This window comes from Cavia porcellus, unplaced genomic scaffold, assembly GCF_034190915.1.
Source record: "Cavia porcellus strain 051 isolate PalLab524CR breed Dunkin Hartley unplaced genomic scaffold, mCavPor4.1 scaffold_25, whole genome shotgun sequence".
Taxonomy (NCBI): Eukaryota; Metazoa; Chordata; class Mammalia; order Rodentia; family Caviidae; genus Cavia; species Cavia porcellus.
In genome coordinates, this window is record NW_026947508.1 from 12,482,230 (window position 1) to 12,509,809 (window position 27,580).

Below are 27,580 nucleotides of genomic sequence, written 5' to 3' on the forward strand. Positions count from 1 at the left end.
GGCTCCGTGCGTGCGGCACCCCCAGTTTTCAGTATGTCCTCCTCCCTCATGCTCAGAGAGGGCTGGAAACCCTGGGAGCCACAGGGACCTGTCCAGCTCTGGCAGGAGCTTCTGGCAGGGCCAGGCCACCCCAGCCCAAGGCCCATGCCATCCTGCAGTGGCCAGGTTCGGTCCCCAGAGCCGTCCGGCTCCCTGGCCTCTCTGGCCTGCCCTGGGGCTGGCTCCCAACAGAGTATTCTGGGGTACATGAGTCATGAGACCAGCTGCCTTCCCCCGCCAGGCACTGCCGCCTCCCTTTCTGCTGTTTCCCCTAATAAGGCCTCCTTTGCTCTCACCTCTCCTTCCTGGGGCCTAGCGGGGGCCATACCCCCTACCCCGGGTAGCCTGGCACCGGGGAGGCTGCTGGACTCCAGGTGCCCCAGTGGGGGAATGGTCCAAGGGTGACCGGGGCCTGAGGCCGGCCGGCTCACTCTCCTGCTGCATGGCCTTGGGCAAGTCACTGTTTTTCTTTGACTCCATCCAGCCTACACTTAGGGAAGACGCGTTAGGCGGCAGGAGAGGTGCTCAGTTTAGAGCAGCTAGCAGACTCAGGCGCCATCCGAGATTAGGGGTGTCAGCGGGGAGCTACGGGGCTGTGAGCTCAGGTGGGGCTAAGATTAAAGCGTCATCCAGTTCCTGGGTGCAGCAGAGGCTCAAAGGTGCTGGCGAGCATTGTGTTCCCTATGGAGAACCCTTTCCGGTCCTTGTCACGGTCCAGAAACTTTATAATTATGATCCCAAGGAGAAGGTACTGGAGTTCTAATCAGTTAATTCCAGTCCAACACTTTCTGTACAACCCACAGCGGGAAGAAAGACGCTGGGACCCCCCCTCTTGTGGGGAGCCAAGGGGTCCAGCCAAGCCCTTCCCTGTTTTGTTAATCCTCCATGAGGCCAGTGGCTCGGGGACTATGTGGCTGCCCTGAGCTGGGCTGGGTAGGAGGTCTGAGATCTCAAGAAGTGCAGAGAGAGATCTGCATAACACAACTGTGGCAGTGTCTGATGATCTGGGGTCGGTGCTTCAGCTCGGATGTTCAATCCTTTTTGCCCTGGGAAGTCACAGCCTCTTTCTTGAGGCTCGGTGTCAGCTGACAGCATGGCCCTCTGGCTCTCCATCTCACCTGGCTCAGTTACCTATTTGGGGAGTCACTGGGTGTGTAACACTGAAACTGTCCGTTTGCTTTAAAGATTACGCATCAGCTCCTCAGCCAGCCCAATTTACATTGCTTAAAGCCAATTGAATTGATAAAGAAGTGGCCTAGCCAGCTCTGTATATATCAATACATGGAGAGAGGGACAAGTTTATCCACAATGGAGATAGTTGTTCTTCTTGTCAAGGAGAGTCGCCTCTGTGGCTCCCCACATCCCCAGCTCATGAGCTGCTCCGGTAGCTGGGATTGGGGTGGACTCTTGCCCCTGGATTCACATTTGTTAGCGGAAAGCATGGAGCTGCTCTTGGAGGGACAGGACTGGTGTCCGGGTCAGGTCCCTGGTGTGAGTGGGGCTGCCATGTTCCCATATGCACCCATGTGGAAGGAGAAGATGCAGCTGGTGCCCTCCCTGGGTCCTGTGCACCTCCTGGTGTCTGCCAATCTCTGGGACAGGCAGCTGGGTCCCATCTGGCAGGGTGGGATTGAAATGGGAAGGGTGAGGTGCATGGGGGTATCCGATGCAGGAGGGAGGGGCCTCTTTCTGAGACGCTCCAGGGGATGAGGCCCCTGTGCGATGGAGGATGTCGTGGCCCCTCTCATGGGGGACAGTGACCTCCTGCCAGAGGAGCAGTGCAAGGACATGGGCAGAGATTCAGCCCAGGGTGCAGGTGCTGGGGTGCTGTGGTGACTCCGGGCAGAGTGACTGAAGGGCCTCTCCTGTGAGAGGACACCAGGGAGGAGTGAGGGACAGGAGAGAGCGCCTTTGGCTCTATCCCGAGGGAGCCGATGAGAAGGGGACTGCTAAGAGAGTCCTCGCCAACGTCAGTAGTAGCCTTGGCCCCTGAGGGCAGGACTCAGGCTCAGGCAGCAGCTGACACCTGCTCTCCCTCTGGCTGGCAGGGCGGGGCCCTGGGTGCATCTTCAGGGTGTCTGGATTGGACCAGAATGCCCCATGGGAGTGGCTTTCAGAGGCTCTGCAGCTAGGACACTCTCTGGGGGCCACTGGAAAGAGCCCTTGTCTCCCTGGGTCCAGGTTCCCCCATGTGCTGTCCACTGACGTTCTGCCTTGCCAGCTCCGTGGGGGTCCTTGGTCACAGGTGGCACAGAGCCTGACTGCCCAGGGGCCCTGAGCCCTGCTGTAGGGGCCAGGGGCCCGATGCTGGGGTTCACATCCTAGTCCTCCACTCATTCACTGTGTGACCTCGAGCAGTATTTTTTTACCTTCCAGGTGTGGTGTCTGTCACACGCCTGTAATCCTAGCCCTTGGGAGGCTGAGGCAGGAGGATTGCCTTGAGTTGGAGGCCAGCCTGGCTACATAAGAGATCAAGGCCAACTTGCACTACAAAGTGAGACCCTGCTTCAAAAAAAAAAAAAAAAAAAAAGTCCATTTTCTTCACCTCTTTGAGCTTCTGCGTTCTAATCTGTAAGGCAAGGATGCCGGGTGGTCCCTGTCCCAGGGCTGGACCGGCACTGGGCAGTTCACGAGCATTGAGCACAGGGCACGAAGGTGGCGTTGGTTTTGTGTCTGTTCCTCAGTGGTGCTGGGCACCTCCAGGTGCTGTGACTTTGTTTCCTGCCTTGGCCAGGGACCTGGGTGCCCGCAGTCTGCTCTGCTTGTTCTGAATGAGGGGTCTGGGCCGTGACTGCTGCATGCCAGGCTGGGGCTGACGCTTTCTCTCCCAGTTGTGGAGCTGGGAAGTCTGACAGGTGCCTGCTCCTTGTGGATGGCGCCTCTCCCCCTGGTGGAAGGTACTGGCTGGCTCTCTAAGGGCCACTAATCTTCCTGACCTGTCACCTCCCAAAGGTCCTACCTCCAAACACCATCACAGGGTTGGGCTTCAGCTTGTGGGTTCTGGGGGCACATTCTGACCACGGCTGCCCCCTTCTGCCCCTCCCATTTCTGCAGTGCCCAGGTGGTGGAGGGTCCCAGATGCTGCAGAGGACACACATGTGGGCCGTGCCTGCCTTTTCATGCCTGTGACAAGAGACATTGTATGCAGGACCTGCACTAGGCCAGCCTCCCGACTCAGGACAGTCCTTAGCTTTGAGACCTCAGTGTCTTCATACAGCCTAATCCCTGGTCCTTTCCTTTAAAAGTTTTTTTACTTTTTTAGAAACCATCTAAGTCATTAAACTGCCCAGACCTGGCTTGAACTTGTGATCCTCCTGCGTCAGCCTCCCAGAGAGCTAGGATTACAAGTGTGTGCCATCATGCCCAGCATAGACTAGTCATTAATTCACAGGTTTGAGAGATGTTTGCCAAGCAGCTCAGCGTTGTCAGAAGCAGGGTTGGGTGCTGAGGATGTATCGGGGCACAACATGGGGGTCTCTCTTGTCTCCTGCCTGCTTGCCCTGCTCCCTGCCCCGATACTGGGCCAGGTGGTGGAGATGGAGAGACACAGGGTGCGGTCTCTACTCCCACAGGGTAGTGGCGATCACAGAAATAAACCATGCAGTGTACTGCAGTTTCTTCAGATGTTTGTATCCCGGTTCTTATCTGCCATGGGGACCAGTGGCAGTGTCTTTGGCCTGTGTGTCCCGGTGACTAATAGTAGTCACGCTATCCTGCATTAGGTGTCTAGTGTCATCCTGGATCCTTGGGGACCTGACTGGATGCTCGCAGACCAGTGTTTCTCTGCAAGGCACAAAGGATCCTGGGTGTTTGGCCTCTGGCTAATGGGTGTCACGAGCCGCCCACCCCCACACCATCACGGTCACCAACCTGGCCTTCGGGCATCACCAAACATCCCTTGGGGAATGGAATCACCCCAGATGAGAGTCCCAGCCTTAGTGATCAGTAAAACCGTACTTGTCAGAGAGTGATGGAAATTTCAGAATCTAATTCACAATTGGGCCCTGTCATCCTCCCAAAAAAAAGCAAAAGAGGGAAAAAACCTGCCCCACCCCACATTCCTTGGGTGCATAAGAGATCTGGCTTGGCATAAAATGCAAATAGATGCCCTTGCGAAGGGGCCAGCATGGCAGGTCCTCAGCCAGGCTGCCCGGAGGTGGAGCTGTCTGCAGAAGTGGGGGGCCTCATGTCTTCTTGCTCTTGGGGTTACAGTAGGGGGCAGACCCCTGGAGTAAAGGCACCGAATCAGAGCAGGGAGAGCTGAGTGGGGAAAGTGGAGCAGGATCCGAATCCCTTAGTGTGGACTTCTCTGGTGCTTGGCTTGCCGGAGGGCTCCTATCGCCACCTGGTCTGGGTTGTTCGGAGGGGCCCAGGGAGGCAGGCTGGGTTTCTGTTATCCCCTCCAGCCCCGAGGGTGAGGAGGGCTGGAGACCTCCTTTCTGACACAGACAGTGCTGGAGCAGTGCTCACCTCCTGGTTTGTGCCCTGCCGTGGGAGGAGATGGTGTCCCTGTCATCTGTCAGAGAGCCTGGCCCCAGGATGGGCTGTGCAGGGACCAGGCAAAGGCTCTGGGTGGACTCATCCTGCTGGTGTCTCAGCCCTGCTCCTGTGTCCAGCAGTGTTGAGCAGGTGCTGTGTCCTGCAGGGAAGGGACCTCGACATCCCTCTCCCCCAGGCCACAGGTCCCCGTGCTGGCTACAGGAAGCTCCTGTGTCAGGTGACAGCTGAGGACAAGCCTGTACCTCATTATAGATCTGCTGCCCGGAGGGGGTTTGCTGTGTGCAGTTTAGCAGCGCACTTGTAAACCCTGGGAAGAAGTGGACAGTTCCCTCCCGGGCTTTGAAACTAGCAGCTTGGTGCTCGGCCCAAAGCAGGCCTCACGGACCCTGGGAGCTGGAGCATCCCCGAGGTCCTCACACAGAGCCTTGGTCACTGCTGATTTGGTCCCAGCTGAGGGTATCGCTTGGCTATCTTGTTTTCAGGTTTCCCCCATCCCGCTGAGATCCTGTTTCCTGGGATCTGGACCCTCAAGGGAGCTTTGGGGGGCTCACCTTGCTGAATGTTAGCTCAGGGTCAGGCAAGGGGTGGCTGCCCAAGGGCCCTGCAGGGGCTGCCTCTTCCACTTGGTAGGGCTATGTGGTCAGCTGCTGCAGAGGGGCCGCCATCTGCTCCTTGCCTTCACGGTCCTAGGAAGGCCAGGGCAGTGACAGAGGGCTCTGGGACTCCTCCCCTCTAGTCTGGACTTACCCTTTTTGTAGATTAGTGCTGCTCTCCAGTTAGGACGAGGTGGTAGTTTACTCAGTCAACAAATGTTAGTGTGGCAAGTCCTCAGCAAAGCATTTTTATATGAATGATTACATGAATTTTAAAAATCTCATATATTTATTTGTCTTAATACTGGGAATTGAACCCAGGTCCTTGTGCTTGCCAGGCAGGTGCTTATGCTGCTGAGTTATATCCCTGGCTTTTTTTTTTTTTTTTGAGACAAGGTCTTACTTTGCAGTTCAACCCGGCCTTGAACTCACTAGGTAGCCCAGGCTGGCCTTGAACTTTGCAACAGTCTTCCTGCATCAGTCTCCTGAGTGCTGGGATTTCTGCCTGTGCCACAACACCCTATATGGTGGGGATTCTTTTCATGTGTTTGTTTTTTTGAGACATAGACCTCAGCCACCACAGGCCAGCTCTCCCTGCTGTGGTTGGTCGGGCTGAGTTGTTTTTAGCTCTGAGTTTTGCAAAGGCTGTTTCTTCCCTGTCCAGGGCTGCCTTGTGGGGCAGAGTGGACGGCACGTCCCCCACAGAGGCGCAGCTGGAGTCTGAAGACAGTGATCACAGCCGGGTGGGTCCTTGTGGGCTTTGAAAGCAAGTCCATTCTGCTCCCCACAGCCTGCCAGCTTGGGGTACCCTCTGCCCTCCATGGCTGCCTGTCTGGGGTCTCCTTTGTATTCCGCTTCCCGGGGCCCAGGACCCAGCGTCACCAGTCCTGGAAAGCCCAGTATGTGCCAGGTTCCTGTGGCCAGTGTGCACCTGCCCGCCAGGGTGGCTGTGAGGACAAGCGCGTGGCTCTTGGGTCCTGGCCCCTTCGCCCACCCGACACATGCCTCTGACTCACTGGAGGAGGAATGTGGTCTTTTGGGGAGGGAGTTATTAAAAATAGTCCAATCCTTCCTCCACCCTGCCCCACCCTCTTTTCTGACGACTGCTGGCGCAGGCTCCAGACCGCTTCCCACACTGGATTTGGGGAGCCGCCTGTTGCGCAGCTCGGGGAGTGGTGAGTGTTTACGGAGCTCGCCTTGCCCCGAGGAGCCGTGCTGGCCGCGGGCTGAGTTAGACGTGGGAGACGTGGTCCCAGGAGTGTGTGGTCCAGGAGTGCGTGCCTGTGGGCCACCTTCTCCCCCAGGGGCTGCCGACCTGAGGACAGGAGTTCCTCCTTCCACGTCCGCTGTGTACCTGGGGCCACGGACAGGGCCCCCAGGCCTTGCCTTTGTGGGGGTCTGCATGCCAACAGCAGGAAGCAATAGAAACAAGTGAATGCCTGAAGACAGGGAAGCAGGGTGGGCCAAAGAGTTGGAGGGCGTGTTGGGTGCTGGGAGAAGGTGACTCTGGTCTGTCCTTGGGAGCACCCAGGCGCAGCATGCACGCTTACAATCCCAGCATTTGGGGACTTATGCAGGAGGATCACAAGTTCGAGGCCAGTCTGGGCAATTTAACAGAACATTGTCTTCATGTGAAATAAAAATAAAAACTGGAATGTAGCTCAGTGATAGAACACTTACTTATCTCACCTGCCTGGGCCCTTGGTTTGATTCCCAGGACTGGGTGGGAGGCCGTTCTAATGATAATCCAGGTAACAGGGCTGAGGGTTTAGCTCAGCGGTGTAAGTGCCCACCTGGCAAGCACGAGGTTGTGAGTTCAATCCCCCGTACCAAGAAAAAAAAAATCCAGGTAAGAGAAGCTGGTGGTTTGAGCCAGCTGGTTTCCGTGGACGTGGGTGTGTTTTGGAGGCAGTGGAGTTTGCGGATGGATGAGATGCAGGGTGGGAGACGAAGATTTCAGGACGACTCCCAGGTTTGTGGCTGGCGGGGTGGGGTGGGATAGGGCTGCTGTCCGGTGGGAAGGCGGGGGCCGGGAGGAGCAGGGTTTTGGTGCCTGGCCCAGCTCAGAGGTGAGGGGCGTCTAGTACCCGGTGTTCAGGAGGGTCAGGCTGGGAACAGACGCTATTGAAAACCATGGTTTGGGCGAGGAACCTTGGGAGGGGCAGAGGTGGAAAAGAGGCTGAAGCCCAGAGCCGGAGGTTTGGAAGGTGCTGCTGCTTGATGGAAGAATAATGGGGACCAGCATCTGCCTGTTGGTGGTAGGAGATAGCTCTCCAGGTGTCAGAGCTGACACCTGGTGCAGGTAGCCAGCTGGAGGGAGCAGCTGGAGGCCCTGCCCACCTGTGGGCTGCTGTGTCTCCAAGGTGAGCCACGATTTCCTGTATCTGCATCTGCTGGATGAGGGAGAGAGGCACAGGAGCCGTCTCTTGGTGGTCCCAGCCCTCACCCTAGAGAGCTGTCTCCGTGTTGTGCAAAACACACTTTTTCCGCTGCGATGGGTTCCATGGTGCCCTTGCAGCTACACGGAGGCCACATGAGGTGGAAGTGACTCATGATGTCCCACCTGGCCATGAACCTTGTACTTGTCACAGCGTAGCAGGACGGGCAGAGCTGCGGGTTTGCTGCTCCGAAAGGCACATGGCATCACCTTGCTGTGCAACTCGGAAATCCGGCAGATCCAGCTGGGCAGAATCATCCCCCGACCAAACTCACAGCTTTTGTTTTTCCTTTTTTTTTTTTTTTTTTACAGTGCTGGTGATGAACCCGAGGCATCGCAATGCAAGGCAAGGGCTTTACCACTGAGCCACACCCCAACCTTTTAAAAATATTGATTGATTGATTGATTGATTGGTACGGGGGACTGAACTCAGGCCTTTCCTAGGGAGCTGCAACCCAACTCTATACATTTTTATTTTCTTATTTTACTAAGTCACTAAATTACCAGGCCAGGCTGGAACTTGCCATGTGTCTGCCTCAGTATCTGGCTTTTCATGTTTTGTTCTGAGATAGGATCTGGCTGAGTTGCCCAGGCTGCTCTCCAACCTGCAGCCCTTCTGCCTCAGCTTCCCCAGTGGCTGGGAGGACAGGCTTGTGCCACCGTGTCTGGCCAAACCCGAATGCATTGTTTACACAAGTGAGTTGGCACAGTCCAGGCAGTGGCGCATAGTGGGTGCCTAGGGTGCCCCCTTGCTTCCCGCACGGTGGCGGGGCCCTCCAGACGTCAGGGTGGGAGCTGCCAGTGTGGAGGAGGGAGTCAGGCTGCAGATCACAGAATGTCCGTCATCCTGCCTTATCCTTCTGGTGACTTTGAGTCAGTCCCAGCCTTGGCCCCTCCCCTCCCTGCCCGCCCCTACGGAGAGGAGGTGGCAGGACCCTCTCAGGTGGTTCCAGCCGCAGCAGCAGCAGCAGCAGCAGCAGCAGCTAGCTTGTGCTGGAATGCCAGCTGCCAGCCAGTCCTTACAGGGATCCCTATTTCTAGGGGGCACTGCCAGGGCTCGGCGAGGTTAGGTGGAGGCACACACCCGTGTCTCATGCTGCTGACCCCTTTTTGGCCTCCAGTGTGTGCCTTGGGGTCCTGGCTGGCCAGGATGTGGCCGAGGCCTGGGGCCCCCTGGAGAGAAGGTTGAAGGGGTCCTCCTTGGGCAGCAGGAGCCTTTCCTACAACTGCAGCTTTGAAACTCTTGGCCCCGCCTGATCTTAGAGACAAAGGGTTAATGTGTCTGGAGCCTGGGAGGGGGAGGAGGGCTGGGAGAGCCTGTGGCCCACTCTCTGTCACTTGCAGTTGCCCAGGCAACAACCCCCAGGGGTCCCCTCTGGCAGGGCTGCAGGGGCGGGCATCTTCCCACAGTGGCTTCCCGGGACGGGGGCTGTGGCTGCCCCTCGGCCTTCCTGCCCACGGTTATTGACCAGGAGCTGGCCTGGGAGGTCACTGAGGGGCTCCTCTGGGCTGGGGACAGAGCCTCTATTGTCCACACTGGGCTGTGGCCATTGACTAAGGCTCACTGCCTCTGCCCGGGGGGAGGGAGCCCTCCCCTGGGAGCCTCCCCACTTCCCTGCAAAGAGGGAAGGATGCCAGCGCCACCCCCACCTTGGGAAGCCCCGGAGTGGCCCAGTGCCTGGTGCGTGAGGGGAGGGGTGGAGCAGGGCCCTGTGGTCCCCTTGACTGATTTTGTAACTCTGTCACCTGAATCATCAGCTCCTGTACCTGCCTGAGGTTCCTGTCCTCTCCCTGGGCCTCCCAGTAGCTGCTGTCCCGAGGAGCTGCATGGCCTCAGGGACCCCCTGGCAGCCATGCCGGCCTTGAGTCTCCACTAGTGGCCTTGGCTCCTGGGGTCACTTAGCAAGGAGCTGTGGGTCCTCTCCCTCCTAGCTGAGCCCACCATTTTTCCTTCTCCAGCCCCAGGCCATTTGCATCCCTTTCTCCTCCCGCTGGGCCCTGGCTTCTAGACAGGGACCAGGCTATTGGGAGGGCTGCCCATTCCTCCACCGTCCTCCCGTCTTCTGGGCAGAAACCACCCCAGGTCCAATCCCTCTTGCTGTCCCTGGCCTCTGACCTTTGCTCCTATGCAGGAGAAGGTTCCCAGGCTCCTGGTTCGGTTTGGTGGCCCCAGGCTGGTGCTGCTGTCACAGAGATGAAGAGCACTTGTGGAGGTGCTCAGATCCAGCCGTCCAAGCACCCCGCCCCTGCTGCTTTTCTGGCTTCTGAGACAGGACATGGGTGTTCCACACTCAGGAGGATGCCAGCGCCATCGCCTGCTCTTGTCTAGGCTGCTGCCCCCACCCCTGCCCCTCACTGGGCAGCCTCCCCCCAAATATCTGAGGCCACATGTGCAGCCCTCCTGCCTTTTGGGTGCCCCTTAGCCTTTCTCTAGACTGGGTAGCTGAAGGGAGGAGGGGCGCCCCCTGCTGGATGCAGGTGAGGGTCGGGGTGAGGTTTGGAGCATGTGGACTCCGAACTCTGCCTGACCAGAGGGAGCCCTGGACAGACACAAAGCTCTTTGAGTTAACAGAGCTGGGGAGGCAGTGGCTGCGAGCTGGCAGCCAGGGTATGGGGTGGGGGTGGCGTGGGAGGTGCATCTGGGGCACAGAACTGAGGCCCCCCTCCTCCCACAGACCTGCAGCTCAGCCTCCCCTGCTTCCCCGCACCCCTTCCTGTGGGAGCATCGCTCACAGGAGAGGCACCAGGTGAGTCCCCCACACCCTGCACGGTGTAGTGGGCAGAGAACTGTTCAGGGAGAAGAAAACGCATCGCCTGTTTGAAGCCAGCTTGGGCAGCGTCACTGTCACCATAGTGGTCACTATGCACCCAGAACACGTGTCTTCCTGGGCGGTGTGAACCCGGTCACCTGATGGGTCTTGCTAGCGTGCAGGACATCGTGTTGCTTGAGGAAGGATCTTGGCTGAGCCGAGAGCTGGGCTCAGCCTGTCCCCGTCACAGATCCCTTCCTTCTAACACATCACAGTGCCTCAGGAAGTCCCTTCCCTCCCCTGCCTCAGTTTCCACATCTGCAAAACCAGAGCAGCAGCACCTCCTGGGAGCTGCCTCCGCGTGTCCTGAGGCTCTTAAAATGCAGGGTGGGGTCCCCGTACTGCAAACAGGACCACAGCCTCAGCCTCCTGAGTGCTGGGATTCTAAGTGTGCACCATCACACCCTCCTCGCCTTGGCTTTTGTGCGCTTCTTTTGCTGGACGCTGTGGTGGGGAAGGTTTGGGCTACTCTTCGGGGAGCGGCCCTGCCCCAGGGCATCAGTACCCCATTCTCCGGGTGTCGGCTCCGAACTTCAAAGCTTCCAGACTGCACAGCTCGGGAATCCTTAAAAACATCAGGAAGCAGCCCAGCAGCCCTCCTTGCTCATGACGTCTTCACACGCATTTCCGTGGGGCAGGTGACAGGATCCCCACTTTCTGAGTCCTAACCCTCTTTTTTGTATCTGTACTGGGGGCTGAACCCAAAGTCTTCCCACAGATCTGCTTTTTATTTTGAAACAAGGCCTTGCTAATCGGCTAAATTGTCTAGGCTGAGCTCAACTATGTGATCTTTCTGCCTCAGCCTCCAAAAGTTCTGGGAGTACAGGCCTGTACCACAAGGCTCTGCAGGAAGCCCATTATACAGATGGGAACATGGAGGCTTAGCTCAGCTGCCAGTGGGGAGAGGGATTTCCTCCTGGGACCCTGGCTACCAAGGGAGAGTTGTGGCTCTCATAGCTATGGCCTGCGTGTGCAGTGGGGCTGGGATTGTTAATGGCAGTCCCAGGCCAGCACGTCCAGAGGTCCTTCTGAGAACCCTCTATATTTGCCCTCTGAATTTATGGGCCGGAGAGGTCCTGTGGAGGTGGCACCCATGTCTTTCTGAGGTGTGTGGCATGTATGCAAAGCGGCAGCCACAGGCCTGGGCATGTGCACGTGGCTCGCTGCCTGGTGTCCTTGCCCTGGGGACTTGCAGGTCCCCGATTAACCTGAGGCAGGCACCTCCTGGATCCCAGTCCTGAGGTCCAGAAAGCTCTGTGATCTGCATGTTCGATCCCTGTGCAGAAGAATTCTTCCAAGGTGAGATCTTGTGTTGTCCCTTGGTCCCCTTGCCTCTATGACCTGGGAAAACCCTTAGCTCTCAGAGCCTCTATCTTTCCATCTGTAAAGTGGGGATGAGTGTTGGTGCATCCTCACCCCCATCTGGGGACAGCTTTAGTCTGTGGCAGAAGGGTTGGGAGCCTGGGAGGGGGGATCCCAAGTTTTGGCTGCAGGATGGAGTAACAGCCTCCTTGGGTCATCATCATCTGTACTTAGGGAGCAGGTTGCCCAGGAGGCTGGGCTGGAGCCTCCCCTTTTCCTTCTTGTGAATGGGCGCAAGTCTTCCTGCAGCTTCCATGCGGAGCCTGTGGGCCCAGGGCCTGCAGAGGAGGCTGAGTGGCCCCTCCGCGTTATGCAGACCATAGAGGGGCCCTCACAGGAGGCCCACGGTGGGGCTGTGGTCTCCTCTTCCACCTGCGAAGGGCTTCACCAATGCTTCTGGTTGCTCCCAGACCCTCTGCCACAGGTCAGGGTGAGTCTGGGGAGCTTTCAGCGTGGGTGTGAAAGGCACAGCTGCACACCAGGAGACCACCTCGGCGTCATGGGAGGCAGGCCCCTGTCCAGGAGCAAGCTCTTCAGGCCTCCGGTCCAGTGCTCTGGGTCCTGGCATGGATGGTGTCTGGTCTCATTGTAGATGATGCCCAACAACTAAACAGCCCTGTGTGGTGTGGTGCATAGAGGTGATATAAACTATCCATCCCAGCCCATATGGCGCCACTGCTGAAAACCATGAGGCTGATGTCCATGCGGTGTCTTGAAATCATTGCTGAGATTTAAGTAAAAAAAGTTGTCACAGAGTTGGCCAGTGTGGTGCATTCCTGTAACCCCAGCACTTGGGAGGCTGAGGCAGGAGGATTCCTCTCACTTCAAGGCCAGCCTGGGCTACATAGTGACTTCAAAGCCAGCCTGAACTGCATAGCAAGTGAAACCCTGACTCAAAAACACCCCCAGAATAAAACTACTACCGAGTGGGGGGCCCACGTGCCTCCTTCGGAAGACACAAGGCCGACCCATTTAGCAGTCCCGTATCTGCAGGGACTGTTCCAAGACCCCTCAGAGGGTGCCTGAAACCACCGATAGTACCAGCCCCTAGAGGAACCATATGTACAAGTGGAGGTACAGTTTGATTTGTAAATTAGGTTAGAGTTGAACAGCAATAAGTCATAATAACATAGAGCATTTTGAACAGCCTGCTGTAATAGGAGTTATGTGAGCTGGTCTCTTCCTGTCTCTCATGATCTCCTGGCGTGCTGTGCTCACATTTCTTATAAAGATGTGCGGTTGGTAGGAAGTGGGCATGACCAGGTGGGGTGAGAGGAGGGAACGGTGGGGTTCATGGCATTGGGCTGCTGTTGGTGGGAGGTTTGTGGGTCCAGGGCGGTACTGGCAGACTGCGATGATGAATGAGCTGGTAAATAACTTGGGGTGGTTCTGAAAGGAGTCATTTTTTTTGAGACAGAGTCTCACCATGTAGTCCAGGCTGACCTAAGCTCACTGTGCAGCCCAGGCTGGCTTTGAACTCACAGCGATCCTCCTGCCTCAGCCTCCCGAGGGCTGGAATTACAGGCGCCTGGGGTGTACGGGAGACTTTTGATGACACTTTGTATTCTGTGACTTTTGGAAAGTCCTAGGACATCAGCACCTTAATGGACAGAGATTCTGGAGCCTGAGTTTGACCCCTTCTTAGCTGTGTGACTTTGGACCTCCTTTTCTGATGTAGTTTGTGTTAATAGATGTTCGTGGTCGGGTGATGGCTGAGCTGTGGTGACACTCCGTGAGATATTTGCTGCTAATATTCCCACTTGCATGTATTCCCTGTTTGGAAAGCTGGGATAAAGGCTGTGGACTGGAGAGGGAAATGGGGAACCAGGCACCCGGCCACTGGTGGCAGAGTGGACTGGGCTGGAGTGCTTGCTACCCTCCTCCGTGGGGACCTGGGATGAGAGCCCTCTGATCTCTCCGTGAGAGCTGACGTCGATGTTTGCTGGGGGGGTGTCTGGTAAGGTTGCCCCAGCCCGGAAGCCCACCGAGGCACAGACCTCTGACATGTGATCTCCCACGAGGGGTGGCGGGGGACAGGAGAGGCCGACCCTTGCGGACTCTGCCCTGTCTCTTGCCACCCGCGCCTCTGCGGCCCTTTCCTTCCTCCACTCTGTGTCAAGGCCTGCGGCCCCAAGCCAGCTGGCCAGCCCCATGGGGCCGGACAATGAGAGAGAGAGGGTGGCCTTCAGCGGGGCCACAGGCGGGGCCTGGGGAGGGCTCCAGCTCCAAGGAGCTGAGGTGCCCAGGCACTCCTGCAGTGGCCAAGTGACCCGCTTCTGTAGCACCCCCTAAGCCAGAGGAGACAGGGCTGGACCCTCCGAGCTGACCTGCATGCTCCTGTAGGTTCTTCGGCTCTGGGCAAAGGAAGGTTTGTGGTGGCAGCGGCCTCTGGGTTAATGATTTATGCTGGGTGGAGGCTGGGTCCTTTCTGGGGCTGCCCTGTGCCCTGGAGCCACAGCTCGGCCCCGAGCTCCATCTAACCGCTTCCTGGCCTTTTTCTACAGGTGGGAACGGTGCTGGCCTGAGCTGGACCGTGTCTGATGGCTTCCTCCAACCCGCCTGCACAGCCTGCTATAGGTACGTACCCCAGCCCCACCTGTTGTCCCTCCCTGCCACGGCCCCGAGGGGCTGGACTGCAGGCTGACCCTGGTGCCAGTCCCGGCTCTACTGGTCACTCGCCCTGTGCCTGTCCGCCCCCCTCTGCCTCAGTCTCCTTGTCTGCAAAGTGGAAATCATCTCTTCCTCTCATGCATTACCTGTGTCCCTCTGATGGCTCAGAAAGGGGGACAGTTTGGGGTCTGGGGCTGAGGTTGTACATTAAGGGTGGGAGCTGGAGTAGAGCGGGAATTACGGAAAGGACCAGGCTATAAGGTCAGCCTAAGAACTGCTAGATTTAGGGGGAAAAAAGAGGGCTGAGGATTTAGCTCAGCGGCGACATAAGCGCCTGCCTTGCAAACATGAGATAGTAAGTCCAACCTCCGGTACCAAAAAAAGTTAATGAGCAATACAGTTAGCTGCTAGGGATTTAGCTCAGCAGCATAAGCCCCTGCCTGGCAAGCGCTAGATTGTGAGTTTGATCCCCGGTACCGGAAAAAAGCACACACACACACAAAAAAGGCAGAAAAAGCCCCTACTTACACTAACAAAGTTATTCATTGTTGATCTGAAATTCAATCCAGTGTCCTGTATTTTATTTGGCAGCCCCAGCAGTGGCCTCAGTCCCTGGTGGTGGCATCTGGGCCCTGCCTGGAGGGACTGGACCCAAGATTATTTCATCCACCAGCCCTGCTTCCTGTTCTTGTGTCCCCTCCTCCCCAGTGGAGAGGCAGGATAGCAGAGTGGTCACAAACACAAATTTGTCACCTGTCTCATCTGGGTGTGGGGCCTGACCCTGCCACTTACACTGCGGGCGTAGCTGAGTGACGGGTGTCCCACGGCCCAGTGTCACCAGTGATAAACATGGTAATAATGACTCGCTATCCTTGAGGCTTGAGGCTTAAATACAGGTCAGGCTCTGACATGGAGTAATCAATGGCTCCGTGGATGGGAGCCTGGGTGTCACTGCAGGATGTCAGCAGAGCAAACAGTGGGTGCCGTTCCCTGACCTGGGCAGGGCCAGATGACAGTCTTATTCTCCCTGAGCATTCAAGTCAGCTTGCCATGGTCACTTCCAGGGATCCCTGCCTCTGGGGCTCGCTGGGCCGGCTGTCCCAAGGCCTGGGCGAGCCCAGGAGCGTCAAAGGCATGAGTGGCCCGCTCCTGCTGTGCCGCCTGCTCAGGTGGCATCGAAGGGCTCAGCTTGGCTCCCAGTTACCCTGGGCTGGGTCTCTGGTCTTCCTTCTGATAGGGCGAGGCATCTGCTGCCTGGAGGAGGGTGGGGGGCCAGGGGACAAGCACCTGTCCTGCTGTGTCCCGGACATGGGGTCCCAGGATGACCCCCTGTCACTGGCTGTCGGAGGCGCCCTGTTCCCTCTCTCCTCCCTCCAAGTGTGTGCACACGGGAGACTGATAGTGAAGCCAGTGCTCGTGCTCGGCAAACGTCGTGTCTTTGCAGCCTCTCTGTCCTGCACTGGACTCCGGACACCCAGGCCTTGACCCTGGAGCTGTCAGAAGCCAATTCATAGATGCAGGGCTGGCCTCAATAGGCGAGCTGAGGCTCTTTGCTCTTAAAAGGAGGCATCCGAGAGCCCCTGGGGATTTCTCCTGGGAGTACAGCGTGGCTTGGGGTGGACATTCCCACCCGGGGTCAGGGCAGGTCCTGACAACAGTGACAGGAGTCAGGAGGATGATGCTAGACAGTAATAATCAGTGGCAGCATCATCCTAAGAGTAGCTCACGGCTGGGTGTGGTGGCACATGACTGTCGTCACCCTAAGGGGAAACAAGGCCTCACGCCATGCCGTGCGCCGGGCTGTGTATAATCGACATGATGAACGGAAAGCACTGTTGGGGTCATACCGAGCGAAGCTGGTGTTGTAGTGCCCAGCTTAATCCCAGCACTCTCAGAAGCCTTCTGATCCAGATCAAATCTGGGTCTCAGATTTGAGCCCAGGCCGGGTGAATTAGCAAGTTAAACCTGTCTGAAAACAAAAAAGATTTAGAGACCTAACTCAGCATGAAGGGTCAGTGCTGAGTTCTAGCCCCAGTACTGAAAGCCATCATACCAAACGTGACTTTATTAACATTATTGGGTTTCAAGAATATCTAAAATAATTCAATATCAAATGTATTTCATTTGTTGTAATAACAAACGAATGCTATTACATAATATTTTCAAATGCCTGAAGTAAGCAATTCATACACAAACTGCAAGGCCGAGTGCCTAATTAATCTTGTAAACTGCTGCACGGTTTGTGATTGGAAAACCGTGACCCCAGCTCCCTCCCAACCCCAGTATTTCCTTTGTTAACTTGTCACTGTGGGGCAGAGTGTCAAAAGGCTCAAGCCACTTCCGGGAGGCCGCAGGGCCTCATGGGAAGTGTCCAGTATTTCTGGCTGGAGAGCTAGTGAGTGGACGGGTCGGTCCTGCCTCAGATGCTAGGAAAAAAGGCTGGGCAGGGGGCAGGGGCAGCACCGCTTCTGTGGATGGCGGAGAGGCTGTGCTCTTCTGGACAGGGAATTCATTCATTCTGTCTCTCCTTTCATGAAAGCTGCTGAGTCCCTGCCGTGGGCCAGGCCAGCATGGGACAGTACTGGAGGAAGGGAAGGGAGGACATCTCTGCTCTGGGAGATCTGAGATGAGGACGGTACACAGAAGATCAGAGGAGGCAAGCAGAGCCTGCTGTGTTAGGGCACCCAAACTGAGCTTTGGAGGAGGAAGAGGAAGAGGGGGATGGGGCCGTGAAGGGGTCTCTCAGAAGGCGCGCAGGGAGTGGGCAAGGCCCTGCCTGTGGACTCCGTGCTGGGAGCTCGGGAATCCCCAGCAGCTGACCTCGCTTGCTGGCCTAAGTGCCTTGTGCAGGACGAGCCTGTCTGTGCGCGTTTGTACCAATGTACAAGCGCACGGGACACCCAGGGGAAGGCATGTGTCTGCATTTAAAGTCTTCTTGCTCGCTGACCAGACAGATGGAAAACAGGAGAAAATACACGCGTTCAGGTGCAGATGGCTGCATGTCTGTCCTGGGAGACATGTCCTCCCCTCCTGCTGCCACCTGCTCAGACACCTGACGTGGGTGTGCGTGTGACTTTAACCTTGTCCCTAAGGACTGCTCCTGTTCCCTGCTCGGACGCAGTGCCCACCTCCCTGACCACAAAGCCAGCCCCGTAGCCCGCTAAGCCTTCCTTTCCTGCAGGAGATCCGCTGGTCCCTGCAGCACCAGGCCCTTACCCCGAGGTGGAGGAGGACCCTGGAGAGGTCTTTGAGTTCGATGACAGTGATGACGAAGAGGACACCAGCACAGGCCTGGGTGATCCCCACCTTGCCCCCGAGAGGCACGACGACCCCCCTCTGATCCACTTTGACTCTGCCCCTGGCTCTGGTAAGCTCTTTCTGCACATCTGGCTCGGGTCTGTGTTCCAGGGCTCTGGGGCTACAGAGCTGCCTGCACTGCAGGCTCCTGGGGAGACCTGGTGGCCCCTCTGCTGTCCCTAGAAGGGAACCAGGAAGGAAGCCGAGGTTCAGAGGTTCGTGCTTCCCAATCCTCTGCTGCCCTTGGGAATGGAGATTCCTAGCATTCCTGCAACATCTGGCGCACTCTGGCGAGCTGTGACCGAGTAAATGGGAGCTCTTGGCTGGGTTTTGCTGTGGAGACAGTTGCTGCCAGAGCTGTCTCTGAGTCCCTTCTGGCATCACCCCCAGGGCATCCACCCCAACCCGAGGAGTAGCCTCTCTCGAGGTCCCCTCTCCCCTTTCCCATATGCCTGGGAATCGGGGATGGGGGTAGGTGGGTGGTGGGAGGCCCCTATAAGGCTGGCTTCCATGGTGACTGCTGGGCTCTTAGATTCTGTCATCTGAGAGAGGCTCTGGGGACCCGACCAGCCGGAACTTCCTGCAGGCTCCACTGCGGAGGAGCTGGGGGTGGGAGAAGCCGGGACTGGAGGACCTGGTTCTGCAGGCCTGGGTTCTGGTCCGGGCTGGGAAGTGGGCTGTGGGGTTGGGGCGGGGCAGGGGGCATCGCAGGTAGGACAGGTAGGGAGTTGAATCACTAGAAGGAAGGCGGGGACCCAGCAGGCAGGCTCCCAGGCCCTGTCCCTGGCTCCCGGGGAGGCGGGAGGGGGTGGGAATGGGCCGGGTCCTTGGGCCCAGCCTCCTGCCTTATACTGTCTGCCTCCTTCTCTCCCACAGACCCGGACTCAGCGACTGCACCGCCCCAGACAGAGTAAGTGCGCTGATCCTTTGCCTTGTAGATTGGAGAAGGGCCCAGCAAGGGTGTGGGGCGGCAGCCTTGGAAGGAGGCTGGTGGGCAGGACAGGACCAGGCCAGTCCCTGACACTGATGTGGCCCGTGCTGAGCAGGCCTGGCCCCAACCAGCTGCATGGCCTTGGTGGAGCCCCAGAGCTCACTGCAAGGGTCCTCCTGTGTCTTTATGAGAGGAAACAATGACAGGGCCACACCCCGGGCTGTCATTGAGAACCGAGTGGCTTCCTGGTGGTGTTTTGCCAAGGGCTCCATTCCCCGTCTTATTTTTGTTTCTTTGAGACAGAGTTGTGCAGTGTAGTTTAGGCTGGCCTTGAACTCACTATGTAGCCCAGGATGACCTTGAACTGGTGGTGATCTTCCTGCCTCAGCCCCCCCAGTGTTGGAATGACAGATTTGCACCACCATATCTGGCTCTCCATTCCCTTTCTGGTGATTGTCATTGTTGGGGTCTCCGTCCTTCTGTCCCTGTGCAGCCTCATGGTTAAGAGCCAGGAGGGTGGGTGCCTACATCCTAACCTTGGTTCAATGAGCACCAATCAAGGACTCCATGTATATGTCGAAGTCCCCCTGGTCTCTAGTATTCTTATCTGTAAAATGGGCCAGTGATGGTCCCTTGAGCATAAACAGCCTCACAGCAGGCGTTTAATTAGAACTGTTGCTCTCCCCTACTGCCCTGCCCCCGTGCTGGGGATTGGTACCAGGCCCTTTTAAAATTTTTTCTTTTTTTCTTTTTTTAAGGCAGGATCTCACTATGTAGTCTCTGCTGGCTTTGAACTCTTGGTGATCCTCCTGTCTCAGCCTTCTGAGTGCTGGGACTATAGGTATACCCCATCATCCTTGGTTCTGCTTTTTATTTTGAGACAAGGTCTTGCTAAGTCACTACATTCCCCAGGCTGGACTCCTGCTTCTTATGATCCTCCTGCCTCAGCCTCCCAGAATGCTGGAATTACAGGCACCAGCATACCATGGTGGGACAGTTGCTTTGAATCCCAGTGCCTCTGTGTTCCTCACGCTCCTGGTTGGAAGCTGAGGCCTGTCTGTGTGCTGGTGTCCAGAGCCTCTCCTGGGTAGCAGAGTCTAGCGCCCAAGTTAATAGCCAGGCACATGAGGGGCCAGTTGAAAGCCTGGCTGGCCAGGGAGGGGCAGGGGTCTGGGCGCCCGCCTGTCTCCCTGGGAGGAGCTGGGCCCGGGGCTAATTCTCAGGCCAGCCCTGGGTCCTGCAGGGGTGGAAGTCCTCTCAGTGCTCATTTGGCGCCCAGAGTGGGTGGACCTGGGAGGGATTCTGCCAGGCTGCTACCCTGTAATTAGGTCTAGCATTAGGGCCTCCTCTCCCCTGCTGAGGGGGTGACTGCAGCTGATCCTTTGTGCCAGCTGGGGAGCTCTCAGTGACTGGGGTCCCTTCACAGTGGGATGGGGCTTCGGGTCTCTGAATGAGGATGTCTCCTCCCCCTGGGGGGGGTGGCTGGCTTCTGGTTTGTGCTCTTCTCCCCCCTCCCAGCGACTCAGGCTCCCCTCCCTGCCTGGCTTCTCTCTGCCTGTGATTCCGCTGCGTCCTGGTGACCTGGCTTTGGAGCTCGGCCTCAGTGACTCTGCAGCCAGATCGAGTGTCAGGCTGGCGCCCGATGCCAAGGCCGAGTGACCCAGTGGTCCCCTGAGCTGGTGCATACGGTGATGTTTTTCCATCACCCTGTTGCTTAGCATGGTTAGGATGGGTCAGGGTGGGCCGAGGTCCAGGCACGGAGGGGGCTGGGCTCTGACTTTAACCCTCTGCCTGCTCCCTGCTTCTCATCCCAAACTGTCTCTGGAGTTGCTGGTTCCCTGGACACTTTCTGGGTGACTGTCGCTGGCTGTGTGGCTTTGGGTGCCTGAGAACCCCTCTGTGCCCCAGTTTCCTCATCTGTTAGGCAGAAGCTTTTGTGAGGTGTCAGGTGGGCCGAGTGCTCTCCCAGGCCTTGTGGCTGGTGCTCTCCAATGACAGTGTTGAATCAGTGTCTCTTCTAAGTGAGCTAGCTGGGCAACGGGGCTTTCACTGTGACTTACGGGACACTGTTCACGGGAAAGTGCTCCACTAGGGTAGGGTTAGGACAGCAGCCATAAGAGGCCTCTGAATTTACCCAGGGTGTGACTTCACGCTGCCTCCTGCCTGCCTTGTGCTGCTCCTAGCCTCATTCCCCCCTTTCGCCTCTGTTGATGGGGGGTGCAGCTGCTCCCACGGTTGGTGATTTTCCACTCCGGGATCCCCGGGAGTGGAATCTGTCCAGATCACTTTTCTCCTCCCCATCATCCAAGACCCGGCCTCCAACTCCTGAGGCCCCTGATGAAATAGTCAGAAGCCTGCTGAGATCTGCAGAGCTTTAGTGGCAAAGTGATCTCACCCCCTGCGGGACACTCGATGCCCAGCTGGGGAGGTGGGAGGCCGGCCGGCCTTGTCCCCTTCACAGTGGGTGAGCGGAGCCACTGGGCTGTGAGCTGCCAGGCAGCAGTGCAGCTGGCATTCAGAGGACTGGCCCACACCACCTGCGCCAGCAGCATTCTCTGCCCCTCTCAGGCTCTGTGTCCCTGGGAATTAGACCTGGGCTCTAGGGGGCACCCTCGCGGTGCCCATTGGCAGCCTCCCTTCCTCTCCACACCTGCGTTTCCTGTCCTCACGGCAAGGTCACATGAGCCTGCAGAGTAGTGCTGCAGAGAGCTCGGGCTGATGGACTGCTGCATGGACGAGGGTGCAGGTGGCAGGTGGCTTGGAGGTCGGGGACTCCTGTGTCTCTGTTGCTTGCCTGGGCACCTGCAGAAGGCAGCCAGGCTGCCGTGGGGTAAACAGCATTGCTGGTGTGGCTGGGTGTGTGTTGGCTCACGGGTGATGTGGGGTGCTCAGCCCTCTGGAGGGTGCAAGGTGGCTGGGAGCGCCTCTGCCCCACTGCCTGGAAAAGCAGACTTGGTTCCACTGACTGGCAGCGTGCTGTCTCCCCTCTGCGGGACACATGTACCTATTAGCAGATAAGATAAGCTTAGCATCAGACAGGGCTGGCAATACTGATAGCGTTGATTGTGAACCGTGCATAGGACGAACTGGCCAGGTCCCTGTGCCCTTCCCGTCTGTAGGACAGAGACGCTGTCTCTCCCCAGGGAAGCCAGCTGTGCATCCAGGTACCTGAGCATCAGGAACAGAGATCAGGACCATGGCTCCCCTCACCTCCGGGGACTTGCTTTGTGGTGGGAGGACGTGGCTGGCTGCATGTGAGCACCCCACTGTGTGTTTGCTGGGGTGAGGGCTTTGCATATGGAGAGAGCTCTCCATGCCCCTGGAGTGTTCCATGGCCAGCGGGAGCCGGGGCAGTGCCTGGTGTATGTCACTGGGTGAGTGAAGGTATCTGTTTTCATGTAGGTCAGCTCCAAGGGGACAGGGACATTTATTTGGGCAAAGAGGGGATAGTTTGTTTGCTGCTCTGTCCTCATGGTATAGCACACTGTTGGGAACAGGGCAAGTGCTGAGATATGATTGTTGAATGAGTGATAGATAGAGGGACCCTGGGGGTCTGTCGGAAAGGCACTCTCAATGTCTCCATGACAACAAGAGAAAACAAACTGTAGCAGTGAGATGTCTGAGCCCCAGCAGTGTGCAGGGACCAGGCCAGAGGCCAGGGTGAGGGGAGGGCGGTTAGTGTGGCTGAGTGGTCCGAGAGCAATCTGGATTACAAGTGGCCTTGGCTGTTGCTTCCTGAGTCACCCTGTACCAAGTGCCACACAGCTCAGAGCCCTTCTACCCATTGTACAGATGAGCGGCTGAGGCTTAGAGCATGGAAGCAAGTGACCCAGGATCTCATGGTAAACGGCAGGGCTGGCATTAGGCCCCTCTGCCCCCAAAGCCACCCACCCAGTCCTGCAGCATCTGCCTCCCCCGTGGGGTCTGAAGCTGGCAGATCAGAATGGAATGCCCTCTCCCCGAGCTGGGAGTGCACAGCGGTGGCCAGGAAACCTGAGTGCAGAGCGCCGGCTTCCTGTGTTTTTCCTGGCCCAGGGCCCCGCACCTCTGGCCTCTCAGGGAGCAGCACCCGGACTCCGGACCCCTCTGGAGTTGTTTGCTTTTCCTGCTCTACCTCTGCCCCAGAGGCTCCCTGTGGCCTCAGCATCTCCCGCTTGGTCAGGGTTTGGCTGGCTCCAGGCCCAGCCACCGGGGACCCTAGCTGGTTCCCTTGAGATACTTGTCCTCCCGTCCTTCCCTTCCTGGGTGAGCAGGAGAGGGCAGATCATGCTGCCGTTGGCTGGAGTCTCACGTGGGGCTGGAGCCTGCGGGAAGCGCTGGACAGTGGACTCCTGGGAAGGCCAATGATGCCCGTCTTCCCCTGGTACACCAGGACCTGCAGTGTCTGACACTAGAGCCTCCTGTGTCTGTCCCATAGGGTTGGCACGGGACCCGGGGCCTGACAGAGACCCGCTTTCCCCCACTGGAGTCGCTCGTGGGAGCCTTCTGGGGTTCAGACCCTTATTTCCATCAAAGACCTCTCTCTGCCCCTCGCTGGTTCCTGTATTATTTCTCCGTTCTCCATGCATGCTTACAGGCGTCTCGGTGCCTACATCAGAGCCAGGACTTCTGAACCCAGGGCCTTTCGGACTCTTTAAGCCGCATGGTCACTTCCCTAAAAGCCATACACGATAACCCTGTCCATATGTGTTGAATACTCCTGGGCCCCTGCAGCCATCGGACTCTGCCACGTAACCTGCATCCCAGGCGCCTGGCATGAAGAGGCAAACGGCTTCTTCGTGCGTGGCCTTTACTGGTCACGCGGCCCTGTCTGTGTCTTCTTTGGAGTCTCACAACAACCACGCCAAGCAGAATAGTGGCTCCCCCAAAGTGTCCCTCTCCTGCCCACTCATGCTCCCGCTGTCCTGTTGCACATCTTGGCTGCACTGTGGTGGGGCTGGCACTTGGGCCATGCCTCTGTGTGTGCGTGCGTGCATGTTGGTACTGGGGATTTGGACCCAGGGCCTTTACACTGAGCTATATTCCAGGCCTTGAATTTTTTTTTTTTGTACGGGGGATCAAACTCATGACCTTGAGTTTACTGGGCAAGCACTTAAGCTACTGAGCTAAATCACCGGCCCAGCCTGTCCTCAGGCTCTCTTTCTTGCACAAGGCAGGGGATGCCCCAGCAGACCTTGTTTGCTGGGGGGAGAATGGAGAGAGCTTCCCGCTGGGTCTGTACGGCGTGCAGAGCAGGCTGCAGGCACAGAGCGAGCGCTGGCTGCTTACACCCAGGAATGCATTCAGACTTCCATGCACAGAAAGCAGCAGCAGCGCCCAGAGGGCCTTCTTCTTCTTCTTCTTCTTCTGCTGCTGCTGCTCTGTGTGTGTGTATGTATGTGTGTGTGTGTGTGTGTGTGTGTGTGTGTGTGTGTGGTACTGGGGATTAACCCAGGCCTGCACACTAAGCTACATTCCCAGCCCTTTTAATTTCTTTATTTTGAGACAGTCTTGCTAAATTGCCCAGACTGTGCTCAGACTTGCCTCAGCCTCCTGCCTCAGCCTCCCAGAGTGCTGGGATTATAGGCATGTGCCATCACTCCTGGCTCCTACAGTGCCTTCCAAGGATGAGGACACCAGGAGGGCTAGCAGCTTGTCCAGAGCCAGCCCAGCCGTGTGTCTCCCAGGTGGGCCTTGCCCACCGCACGCCCTGCAGACCTGGGGACAGCGTGCGAGTTGGAGCCTGCTGGCTCACGACGTGACCTCTGGCCCACAGGGTGCCTGCCGTGGTGAGCAATGGGCATGCTGTGGACGTGGCTTTCTCAGAGGTCCAGCGCTCCAGCTGGAAGCGGAAGAGCTCCCGCCGCAGTAAGTTCCCCAGCCCTGCCTGCCCGCCCCTACCTGGGCTACTGTGGGAGCTTGTGGTTCCTGTGAGGCCAAGAGCTTATGCTGGCTCTTGAGAGCCATGGCTTCACCCTGCCTCTGAGGGCTGCCATAGGCTCGGTGGCTGCTCTGTGGTGGACCGGCCACTGTCCACAAGAGTGGCCTCAACCCAGCCGTGCATCTGTCTGCGAACTGTCATGGTTCTCTATGACAGGCCTGTGAGGCTGATGGGAGCCCCAGGGTCACTACCACACACAGGGGCGGGCAGGAAAGGAAGGTCCCAGCTGAAGGGCCAGCGTGTGCAGGAGCTAGAGGGGCAGGGGACACCTGGTTCCTGGGGAAGCAGCCATTGGCTGTCTAGGGTGGGGTAGGGGGAGGCATTAAAGGAGATGGGGATGGGGGTGAGGCTGTGTCTCCCAGCTCTGGCTCCTGCACCAATGGAAGAGTGTACACTTTCGACTGCATCCAGTCCCCATGCTGGGTTGAGAGGAGGGTGGGACAGGAGGGGGTGAGTGGGGAGTGCAGGGAGGAGGGAAGCATTGGTGAGGGCAGGGGTCCTGTGACTTTCCCAGAAGCCCAGGGGACCAGGACAGGCTCCTTCAGGGTGGGGGCTGCTTTCCCACATTCCGGCTCTGCCTAGGCTCGGGCTGGCAGGTGCTGGTGGCCAGATGTGCAGGCCTGGGCTTGGCAGGTGGGGGTAGAGATCTTCTCCTTGGAGCAGCTGAGGGTGAGGAGGAGCCAGGACTTCATCCCTGGGGAGCAGTGGATGCCGTTGGCTACCTGTGCTGGCCACGCCATCTGGTTGCTGTGGACCCCAGCTGGTTGCTGGTCTGGTGGCCGCCACGCCCACCTGGGTGCTGTTTCTCTCTCCTCTACTCCCAGTTGACCGGTTCACTTTCCCTGCCCTGGAAGAAGATGTGATTTATGACGACGTCCCCTGCGAGAGCCCAGATGCCCATCAGCCCGGTATGGTGTTTTCCTGGCTCCCTGCCCTGGCCACCGTCCCCTGGCCTTTTCACAGCACTGCAGGCTTCCAGGCGGGGTCCTGGGCAGGAGGGTGTGATGGCTGTGCATCCCCAGGCAGGTACTGTCCCTGCTCAACCCTGGGTCCCCTCTCAGGAAAACAGTGACACTGTGGCCTTCCCAGAGCTATTGAAGAGACAAGCAGTTGTTAAACCATAAGGCAATGTAGGCAAAGCTTGGAGAAGCCCTGCGCCCTGCTCTGGGTTAGGATGGAGCGGGGACAGGCCTGCGGGGAGATTGTAGCTGCAGGGGGACATGGGGTGTGGGTGGTTGGGAGGCACCTGAGCTCAGCTAGCAGAGGGGAAGGATGTGGAGTGGCAGGTGGCAGCCCGAGCCGTCCCTGCGGGGGCACACAGGCCAGCCTCCCCAGATGCCGAGTCACGCAGCTGCGTTGGCTTCTGTCTCACGTCCTCATTTCTGGACAAGGACCCTGGAGGAGCAGGGCTGGGATTCTACCCTGGGCCATCCTCACTCCCAGTCTAGTGCTCTGTCCCCTCTCCCAGGAGGATCTGGGTGTCATTTCATGACAGGTGAAGCACACTTGATCCTGCAGTTGAGTGAACCCCAAAATATTGGCACAAGGCAGGGCCTGTGCACAGGGCAGAGAGGTTCAGCCGCCAGGCCCACAGCTGGGACTTGAATGGATGACTGACTCTTCCCTACTCTATCAATCTGCCTGTTCTCAGGGGCTCCCCATTCAGAGGGGTACACTGGCCTTGCTTTTGAGGAGCCACTAGTCTGATGGGTGGCTGTAACCATCGGGGGTCAGCACCCAGTCCCATGGGAGAGCGCACAGGCAACGTGCCAGGGACCAAGGGCCTGGTGCCATCTCTTTTCTGACTCCCGTCCCAGGGAGAGGGCCTAGTGGGCCAGTGAACAGGGGGGACCTAGGACCAACGTGTGGCCTTTAACAGCCTGTCATGTGCTTGGAGCTCCTGGAGGCGCAGTACTGTGCATGGGTGTTGTAGCCCCCACTCACTGCTTTCTCATGCGATCAAATGGAACGACTGACTCCTCCACCCCAGGCTTCAGTGTCCTCTGGGCCTGGGAGCTGGATTTGTCCTTGCCTGGGCCTGTGTTGTAGTCAGGGGTTGTGCAGAGAACAATTAGAATCAGGACGTGGAGTTTATAATATTATTTTTTATAATGGTCACCGGGAGTTAACACAAGAAAATGCAGGAAATCTATCCACAACACCAAACACATAGACTATTTGGTCAAGAGCCTAAATCCCACAGCAATGTCCCATATGAGTCCAGATGAACACCCAGAGCTCAGGACAATGCCTCTCAGAGTCCAACTGGAGGTCTGGAGCCCACAAGAAGGACTCTCGCCAGTCTCTACTACGGATCCGTGCTGGGAAGGCCCAAAGGTCGTCGGTGGAAGCCAGAAAGTCTATGCCAGCGGGATGAAGGAGCTGTGCTAGTGGGATGAGGGTTCTACACTGGAGCCGAGAAGTCACACTCACAACAAAGACCAGAGCTATCCTGAAAGGCACCACAGCCGTCCTCAGTGACAGGGAGGCCCCAAGCTCCTCCGACGACAAGCACAGTCAGGTATGTGCCAGGAAGCAGCATGAAGAGTTCATCCTGGAGGCCAAGCGGCACATGTCTTCCCCTCTGGAGCCAGGAAGCAATGCTCGATGTGAGGACCAGCGCTTCTCCAGGAGAACCAATGGCTCGAACAGCATCTCATGGGAGAACCCACAGTGCCTCAACACAACAACGCATTAACATCTGCCTTCTCCTTCTCCACCTCTTTATTTATGCAGGCAGTTTTCCTCAGGTGGAGCATCTATGATCAGTGCCATGCTGATGTAATCCAGCTGGCATTAAGTTGACCACCAGTTCTTAATCCAAGCCTGTGTGAGTATCCAGCTCTGAGCTGTGCTGAGGACCACGGTACCCAGGCCTGGGATGACACCTGCTGAGGGCCTCAGCACCAGCCTGCCTGGGACCGATGTGGGCTTAGAAGAGCTCAGAGAGCAGGTGATCAGTCACTGTCTAGGTCCTGTACTCCAGGCACACACACGGTCCTGGGTTCAAATCCTGCTCTGCTACTAGTTGGGGCCTAGGGCTCTGAGCCTTTGGGCTTTGCCTTCGTATAAAATCAAAAT

At 57.5% G+C, this 27,580-nt stretch overlaps 1 protein-coding gene across 4 annotated transcripts in view; it reads left to right on the forward strand.

Annotated features, from left to right (window-relative positions):
- Arhgef10l (Rho guanine nucleotide exchange factor 10 like) overlaps window positions 1-27,580 on the forward strand; it is a 125,067-nt gene that overhangs the window by 30,614 nt on the left and 66,873 nt on the right. For all 4 annotated transcript variants that reach the window (XM_023565737.2, XM_063235611.1, XM_063235609.1 and 1 more), the window contains exons 2-6: window positions 14,246-14,318; window positions 17,533-17,718; window positions 18,525-18,558; window positions 24,335-24,426; window positions 25,324-25,407. In XM_023565737.2, coding sequence (XP_023421505.2) covers window positions 14,282-14,318; window positions 17,533-17,718; window positions 18,525-18,558; window positions 24,335-24,426; window positions 25,324-25,407 — 433 coding nt within the window. In that variant the 5' untranslated portion in view covers window positions 14,246-14,281. The remainder of the gene's footprint in view (window positions 1-14,245; window positions 14,319-17,532; window positions 17,719-18,524; window positions 18,559-24,334; window positions 24,427-25,323; window positions 25,408-27,580) is intronic.